At 32.6% G+C, this 9,195-nt stretch overlaps 1 protein-coding gene across 1 annotated transcript in view; it reads right to left on the reverse strand.

The window, feature by feature from the left end:
- Window positions 1–7,149: 7,149 nt before the first annotated feature.
- Window positions 7,150–9,195, reverse strand: part of LOC107032305 — a 5,246-nt gene continuing 3,200 nt past the window's right edge. The window contains exon 5 of the mRNA XM_015233895.2: window positions 7,150–7,435. Within this exon, the coding sequence (XP_015089381.2) occupies window positions 7,422–7,435 (14 nt within the window). The 3' untranslated portion in view covers window positions 7,150–7,421. The remainder of the gene's footprint in view (window positions 7,436–9,195) is intronic.

The raw sequence follows: 9,195 nt of genomic DNA on the forward strand, positions 1-9,195 counted from the left end.
GTATATGTATATCAGTTAGATAATTGTATATTATACATATGCATTTGTATATATGGAAAGCGAGACTGAGAAAGGGAGGAGAGAGGCGATCGAGAGAGGGCAGAGAGTGGGAGAGAGGTGAATTGTATATATATATCGATTAGATAATTGTATATGATACATATTTGTATATTTTGGCGAATTACATATGCATATACAAATGTGACTAATTATATAAACTCGAAGTCAGCTCACGTAATTAATGTATAATGTTAATCGCGAGTGAAATTGTAGCAAACTATAGCTATAACTAGTAATTAAGTAATATAAGTTTGCTTAACCGCGTAATTTTCCCATTATTGATGTATTTAATATTGACACATTACATAATCTATTTATACAATGTATTTACATTATATAAACAATGCATATGAATGTGTATATATATCAATACATGCATCATGTCATGTGTTTAAATTTATAATTCATTTTACTTAATTTTAATTAATTAACATGTATTTTACTTAACTAAGTCACATAATAATGGAAGTTCAATTAGTTTGGTGTAAACACTTGATGCGAGTATATTTTTTCGTTGAGAACTTGTGTATACAATAGTGATACTCACTACAATAAATGCAATTTTTATCCATTGCAATTTGCTTAATGGACTTCTATGATTAGGATGGATAGCTTTGCACAACCCATAAGCCCAATTTTCATTTTATCATAAAGTTATGATGTTCGTGAAATCAGGTGGAGCTAAGTGCATAAATATTTATTTGTTGGGTCATTATTAATTTATATTCATAGTTAAATGATTTTGTAAGTTTACCCTTTTGAGAAATATCTTCAAACATGCATATGTCACTAAAATTAAAATTTGTTAAGAGTTTTTTTTTTCTCCAAGTGTGGCACTATGAATACCAAATATTGGACATTTTTATCGAAAATTTAGTATGGATTATGAAGATAAATGTTTCAAAAAAAAAAAATACTAAAATTCTTCCCTAGACAAGGCCAAACTTGAACATTTTTATTGAGAGTTGTGATCTTGACAATAACTTCAGACATTAATGGCTGAATTTTCTAATGTATGTAACTATTTCTAAAACTAAAAAATAAAGTTAAAAATAGCAAAATCATAAACAAACAAGAAGAAAACGAAAGGGCTCACAAATCCATTTCTAGCAATCATAACTTTTTTTGCATTTTTTTAGGTGTGGTATAATATAAATTCTTGCTTTTTAATTTTTTTTAGGTGTTATATTATCTAAAATATATTATTCTCAAGTATTTATTTTTTCTATTTTTTCTACGTTTGGTTGACTTTTAAATGTTTTGAAAAATATTTTTCAAATTAATTTATCTTTTTCAAATTTAAGGAAAAATAAGGAAAATATTTTCGAAATCAGCCCCCCAGCCCCCCACCCCCACCCACCAAATCAAAAAAATATTGCCCGGGTGTCTATTTTAGTCCATACAAAAATTTAATGAGTTTACAAACAGATTATTTCTCGCACTGACTCTTAAATTTCTCAAATTAATTTATTTTTTTTAAATTTAAGGTTAAATAAGGAAAATATTTTCGAAACCAGCCTCCCAGACCCCCACCCTCACCCTCACCCACCAAATCAAAAAATATTGCCCGGGTGTCTATTTTAGTCCATACAAAAATTTAATGAGTTTACAAACAGATTATTTCTCACACTGACTCTTAAATTTTTCGGGTTTGATCCACATATATTTAATAAAAAGATCACCTTATAAAAATGCATTGATGTAATGATCCTTTTTGTTGTTATGGATAAGCTAATCGGACGAGAACTTCTAGAGTAGTGAGATTCATAGAAAGGATTGGGTGAAATATCTAAGTAGAGTTGGTTTACCTTTTAGCTAAGATGTTAAGGAGTCCACGAGACTTTAAGGAATTGAATTTTCAGGTGAATAAAACTCCCGATATCAAATTTGGCGTGAGGGGTTTGTTTGAAATGTCAAAATTTGTAGGTGCATTGTGAAATGAGTAATTTTTGAGATTATGGTATATGTGAAACCTTGAGTGTTGTTTAAAAGTCGTTTATTCAAGATCTTGTTACTGTAATTCACCAGTGTTATCATGAAATTGATAGCTCTAACTTCTAGATGAATTACTGGTGGGATGACTCTGGATTGGGTGGAATGATCATGAGACTAGCTTGGGATTTGAAAGTAGGGTATAATCAGACTTATTTAACTCATTTTACGTTGATTATGTGTAGTATTGTTGACCAAGAACATGCTAAACTTCATAACAAAGGAATGACTAAGGTTTAGTAGAGCATTCAGGCTTGATTCGAGGTAACTGATGATTGAAATATTTCCTATATTACGTTATTAGTGCTTGTTAAGTGTTTGCTAGTATTACTTGTCACAATATGTGGCTAGGAAGTTAATAAGAGATGAAAGTGAAACGATATCTTGTTGTCAATGTCATGCAATGAACTTGCCTTATTTGTTTGTGATTTAACAAATGGGGTTATATTCATTGTGGTTGTGATTATGTGATGTGTGATTCTTAGTTGACTAAGGTACCACGCCTGATACATATATCAATTGGCTTGTGTATCATTTCTGGTACAAATTATCAATTTTCTTGGATAGCACAACTGGTATAAAACATCTATTAGTTGGCTCGGATATATCATGACTGATATAGTTTCTATATCGATTTTTTGGCTACCACACCTGGTACATGTTGATTGTTTTTTGTGGTTGGTTCCATGAGTGAACTGTTTATATGTTATAAAGTGTTCGACATATTTTTTGTGATTGTAAATTTAGCATGAAGCCTGAGAGTGTGTTTAGAAACTATTTAACCAAATATTTGACCCACACATTCCCTCACCAACCCCCCACCCCAATTTTTTTTAAGTTTGTTGTTAAAAAAAATACTACTTTAATACTTCATTTTCACCCTTATCCCCTGTCACGCCCCGAGCCAACACCCTGGGCGGGACCGACACTCGAAGACCATTGCTGGCCCTCAAGCAAACCCTTGGCCAAACTACTTAAATCAGCGGAAGACAAAACTTAACTTAAACACGAATAAAACATATTTAAAAGGAAATACCTCATATCATAACTTCGGCCAAAATGGCACTTGAGTCTCAATAATTGAAAACAACTCCAAACTGAAATACTATAGCTGAAGAAGCCTCTAAACTATTTAGAGAGGGATAGTGGGACAGACCCCACAACATCCTAAAAGCTAATTTAATATAGAAATGAAAAGGATGTCCTCCATAATGCAAGGAGGCTCACCACAAACTCTGATCTCAATCTGGATCAACGAAGCGCTGCGTGCTAATCCTGAGTACCTGTGTCTGCATCATTAAATGATGCAAGCCAACTGACATCAGTACATTGAATGTACGAGTATGCGAGTTGGAGAGCTAAACAACGACTTAAGCTTGAGGGGATTAGATGAACTTACCTTAGCTCTGCTCGACTCCAGAGTATACTTAACTCAAATGATATACATATAAAGCAGTTTAAATCACATGCAAGATGTATATATATGTATATATATAAAGCTCATAAAACAGTGAAAACAACTTAGTTCGTTAAAGAAAATGCAATAATAAACTCAACTTTACTTATATTAGAAAGTAATATCGCCTCTGTGAGAGTTTCTCTAACCGACAACCATCACTATGAGCCTAAGTCATGATACAACGCCTTACCTCACGTTGCAAGAGGACCATCCTACACCTTGCCATCGGTATTGGACCTTACTCAACTTAGTGGATCCACTAGCTCTCTTTACGTGATCATCTAAAAAGTATGATACGTCAATTCCCATGTTGGCTACATGATTTACATGGAGACTTGAGTTAATATGAAACTCTCATCTCCACATTGGTGCTCAATACTACTCCTTAAAAATGTACTTTAGCTCATACTCTTAATAAAACTTCCTTTCTTTGGGTTGAGATAATTTACTGAACCCATTAGCTTTAAAAAAACTCCTTTTGGAGATCAATATTCCCCTTCCAGTTCAGAACTCTTTTGGAACTTCTAGTTCCCCTCTTTACTCAAATGTGAAACATTTGTAAAACTCTACGGAATACTTAGTTCCCTTATATCTTTTTGAGAATTGAACTAAACTCTTGCTCTTTACTTAACTTGAAACTTTAACTCTTAGGTAATACTTAGTTCCCTTATAACTTTTGAGAAATGAACTCAACTCTTTACTTGAATTGAACTTTAAGTCTTTAAAACAAAGTGAAAAATTTTGTGAAAGACTTTAGAAAACTTTACGTTGCCTTGATTCTTAACTTCTAGACTTGGCTCTTAACTTTTTTGACTTGACTCTTAACTTACCTTGAATTGAAGTATGGATTCAAGGTTTCAAATTGAGCTCTTGGATGATTCCTAGATATTTAGAAATCATTTGAAGTTATTGGGAATCATTAGAGGATGTTAATGTACCTTGGAAGGACTTAAAAAGGTTAAACTACAAAAACTGGACGAAAAACGTCGGGTCAGATGCACTGCTGGCGCGCCACGCCAACCTTACTTGATTGAGGCCTGGTTCTGGCGCGCCGCGCCAGGCCTGGTTGACTGAGGCCAGTTTCTGGTGTACAGCAGGCGCTGTGCCTGCCCCTACCCAGGTGTGTCTGACGAATTTTTCAACTCGTTTTTTCCTTCCCAACTCCCCAAAACTTCCTAGTTCTTTCACTGAATGCTGGGAACCTTAGTACCATCAAGATCTACTGAATTTCCTCTGAAATAACTCCAAGGAAACAAGAATCACTCCAACAATGGCAGTCAATAATCCAATCAATAAGAAAATGAAACTTTCTTTTCAAGAATTCCAACCTCTAACATGATAAAATCCATAAATTAGTTGAATTGAACGAAATTGGTGTGTGGTTGAAGTAACCCAACACAAAAGAGCCCATATACCTTGTTAAGGATCACCCCCAACGAAATTCCACGAAGCTAAACTTGATGTTCTTGCGTCTTCTTTTTCCTTCTCCTCTTTTCTCCTTACTTTCAAAACTGTTGTCTATTTTCTAAGTGCTAAACTGAATAGGATCAGCTTAGACCCCAATATATTACTCCAAAACGAAATAATTAATTGACTTAAAGGAAAAGACCAAAACACACTTACTAAATCCACTTTTGGGACTTTCCCAGCTCAACAGCCCATCTTCCGAAGGTCATATCTCACTCATACTACCTTGAAAATTCACAAACTTGGCGTCGTTGGAAAGATCTTCCAACAAGATTTTCATCCATATAAAGAACTCACCTAAACTCCTCCTGAGCTGTAAGTTATGGCTGTTTGAAAATGGACAAAACTCACTTTTGAAATTTGGAAATATTCCAGATTTCCCATTTTTTTCCAAATTTGTTTTTTCCTTATTTTTCTTAGCTAAATTTTTGTCTGTCTAGAATACGAGATGTTACACCCCCCACCCCCACCCCAACCACCCCCAAAAAAATTTAAGTTTGTTTTGAAAAAATATTTTCAATTTCAGAAGTTATTTTCTACTCTAGTAAAAATAAAAGATATATCTCAAAAATATTTTTTATTCAAAAACCAAATACTAAAAATCTTTTCCGAAAAATTTTCTATTCACCAACCAAATATGAGAAAATAAGTCAAATCTACTTATTTTCCAGGAAAACATTTTCCTTCATAGCAAATACTCCCTGAGAGTTATGTTTATTTTTGTTGACTTGAGTTATGTATGAGTGTTGTCATGTTTTACTAAGTTTAAGTGATTGTTCATGTTTCGTATAATCAAAGTTGGTTGATGATCCTATCTGTTCACAATTAATTTTGTGTACTGATACTGTATTTGCTCTTCTTTTATTGAGTGCAGGACATACTCAAGAGGCTGCTAGGAGACCTCAGATGTGAGTCTCACGCTTTCAAAATCTAAAGGGAAAAATCCTTCTTCTAGACTGCCGTGGCTTTTTCTCTTTTTTCTATAGCTCCCTCTCGAAAAAAAGAAAGATTGTTATGAGAAATTTTTTCACTGTGTAGGTGTTGTGATCATGTCTTGGTCAAATGCTGGGATCAAATTTTCGATCAATTATCGAGATTGTGTCTAGGCTCGAGAATCTGGTAGGGGTCGAGTCTCAATTCAAATATCGTGTCTCCATTCGAAAGTTAGAACTAGGTCATATGTTAGATCTTGGGGTCGGATTTTAAATTGATCGTCGGGTCGTGTACTCGTTTAGGTGTCGGGATCAGATTCTATATCGATTATTGGGAATGGTTTCGAATCAAAATTATTTTTCTAAAAATATTTTCTACTCTCCGATTAAAAATTAAAAATACAATTTGAAAAGTATTTTTTCAAGTTAAGTTGTTAAAATATACATAAACATCTCATTCTTTTTGTGATTAACAAAAGAAAAGTGACTCACACAAATTGAGATCGCGAGAAAAAGGGATTTTGCTCCCTTCCATTACTCCTTTCCTCCATTTCATCAAGTGCACATCTAGATGAGAGACATATGTCTTACTAAAATTTTTAAGGTCAAGATTATACTATATAAACAAATATTATAACTATAGTTAAATCAACCAATTTTGGAAAACTATTCCCTAAATGTGGCAAGAACAAGATATTTTCTATAAATTTTGATGTTAATTGATTTCATTTTATATAATTGAGTAAAAAGAAAATGACAAAAGAAATCTCTCACGGAGATCAGTATCTATACCCATTGATCTATATGAAGAATAGAACTCTCAACGGATACTTCGCGCTAAGTATACCTCTTCCATGCCTCTTACTTTGTTCAACATGAAACTCCTAACTGATGTCTCATTCCTAAACATGCTGGTTTGTTTCTTTAATCTAAAGGTTGGCTTTTCGTCATACTTATTTTATTCAGTTATAAAGCGAAGAGAGGAAGACAACTGAAACTTTTTGATTAGAGACAAATATCTAACAATGTTTGGAGTACAAGCCAAGTAATAGTTGTAATCCAATATATCTTTCATTACTTCAGCTTATGGTCCAAACATCAATCATCACTTGAATTAACTAATACAAATTGATATTGTCATTTGTAATTTGGATAAGAATCATTCAATTTGATGTGCTTGTTTCTTAATTAATTAAGTAGCTTTTCTTTATAAAGTGCATAATAATCACTGCTGATTAATTATTAGCTAGAAAAAAACACTTAAAGTAGTTCCAAATAATAAACAATCAGTCCAAATCAAACCCTAAATTCAACATCAATATTAAAACCTTTTTGTCACACACGACAAAGGCCAAAAGCCATGACACATAACAGGATCACATGATCTAGCTGTTCACAATATTGAAAATTTTACAAACAATTAAAACGATAATTTTACAAACATTATTAATTCATTCATGATTTCATCCCCAAGCCAATGGAAGCAAGTAATTGGACTGGAATAGGTCAGCTTAAGCCGTGAGATCTGCAAAAATGAGAAGAAGAAAAAAGGAAAGATATATCATTGCACTAGAGATATATAATCATGTGTTCGGTGTATAAAGTTTTCGTTATGTGTGAGTCTGGGGAAGGGCTTGTCCATAAGAGTCTGTTATATCTACGAGCGGTTATTTTTAAAGTTTAAACTTGTGACATTCTAATCACATGACAATAACTTTATCAGTTACGTTGTAGCTCCTTATATTTCTTTTGTACTATAGTTATATTTAACTTTTCCTCTTAGATAAGGATAATAAAGATTCCTACTAAAAGACTACTGACAAAATTCAGTATTATATGATATGACATAACATTTTCGAAAATTATTCTGTAAAATGATTTCCTAAGTTAGAGAAAAGAAGTCATTTATTAAAGATTGATAATAATATTGGAAATCGAATAGCATTTGGAGGTTAAAAGAAATGAATCTGGGATCTAAGTTAACTCTAAAAGTTATCTTATAAAAGAAAATATATCGAAGACTATATTTAAGGGGACCAAGGACCCTATATATGTGGGACTCCAACACCCACGGACGTTGAGGACTTCTAGAGCATGGACAATTTAAGATGAGGGTCCAACATATGATATAATCAGTTGGATTAGTCTGACTTTGAAATCGAAATGAATCTTGGATCTAATACGATCCCAAAATTAATTTATGAAGGAAAAATTGCTCAAAATCATATAATCAAATCGAAGACATCTTATCCCACTAATGTAGGACTCCCAATACCGATGCATCACCCATGAGTGGACAGTTTAAGTGCGGACTAGATAAGATGGGTGTCCCAACATTAGAAACAATAAATTGAGATGAGTCTGATATCATATAAAAAAAAATGAATCTAGAATCTATATCGATTTTGAAAAATAACTCACGAGAGAATAATTTTCTAAAAAAGAGACGAAAAAACCTTGTTATCTCCGCTAACTAAAGTGCACCCACAACGATTTTCAGTCTGACACCAATCAACCTCGAGCTCGAGTCGTAGCTCAGCCACGTAATAATACTCAAGTTCTATATAATAACCATAAAACTAGTGTCTAATTGATCTTTTTCTCTTATTTTTGTCTAAGCCCAAAAATAAGGCTTAGACAAAGAATTAAGGGGTTACTGGTTAGGAAATTAATTATTTAATGTAGTAAATTAATACAATTAGTATCCTATTTAGTAGCATTTTTATTAGCATTTTTATTTGTATCCTATTTAGTAGCATTTTTATTTGTCATGTAATAAACTTAGCACGTTAACTATTTTGTTTAATTTTTGGTTCATTTATATATTGTTCAATGCAAGATTAAATAAAATAAGCTTTGCAAAATTTTACATCACTAACACCCATAAAATTCTAACCAAGGACCCATAAGTACTTATTTGTTACTCCACTAAAAAACCATTTTTTGCAAAGATATTTTGATCTTACCAAACATACTTCATATCATATTTGACTCAACTTGGGGTCGTAATGACATGATAGAGATTCTTTTAATATTCTTAATGAGAGGTTTTACTGTTTCAGGATTTGAATTTTGGATATTGAATTTTTTTTTTTATGAGGAGTGTTGTCTCCAAAATGGATTAAGCAACGCACGATTCAGATATAATCTAACTCAAATACAAATATCTTACACCAAGAGTGTGTTTGGTATGAAGGAAAATATTAATTTTGTTTTTTAAAAATACTATCAACTTTAAATTTTTATTTTTTCACTCCTACCCCCTCCCCTCCCCCTCCCCCTCCC

This window comes from Solanum pennellii, chromosome 10 (genome assembly GCF_001406875.1).
Source record: "Solanum pennellii chromosome 10, SPENNV200".
Lineage (NCBI taxonomy): Eukaryota > Viridiplantae > Streptophyta > Magnoliopsida > Solanales > Solanaceae > Solanum > Solanum pennellii.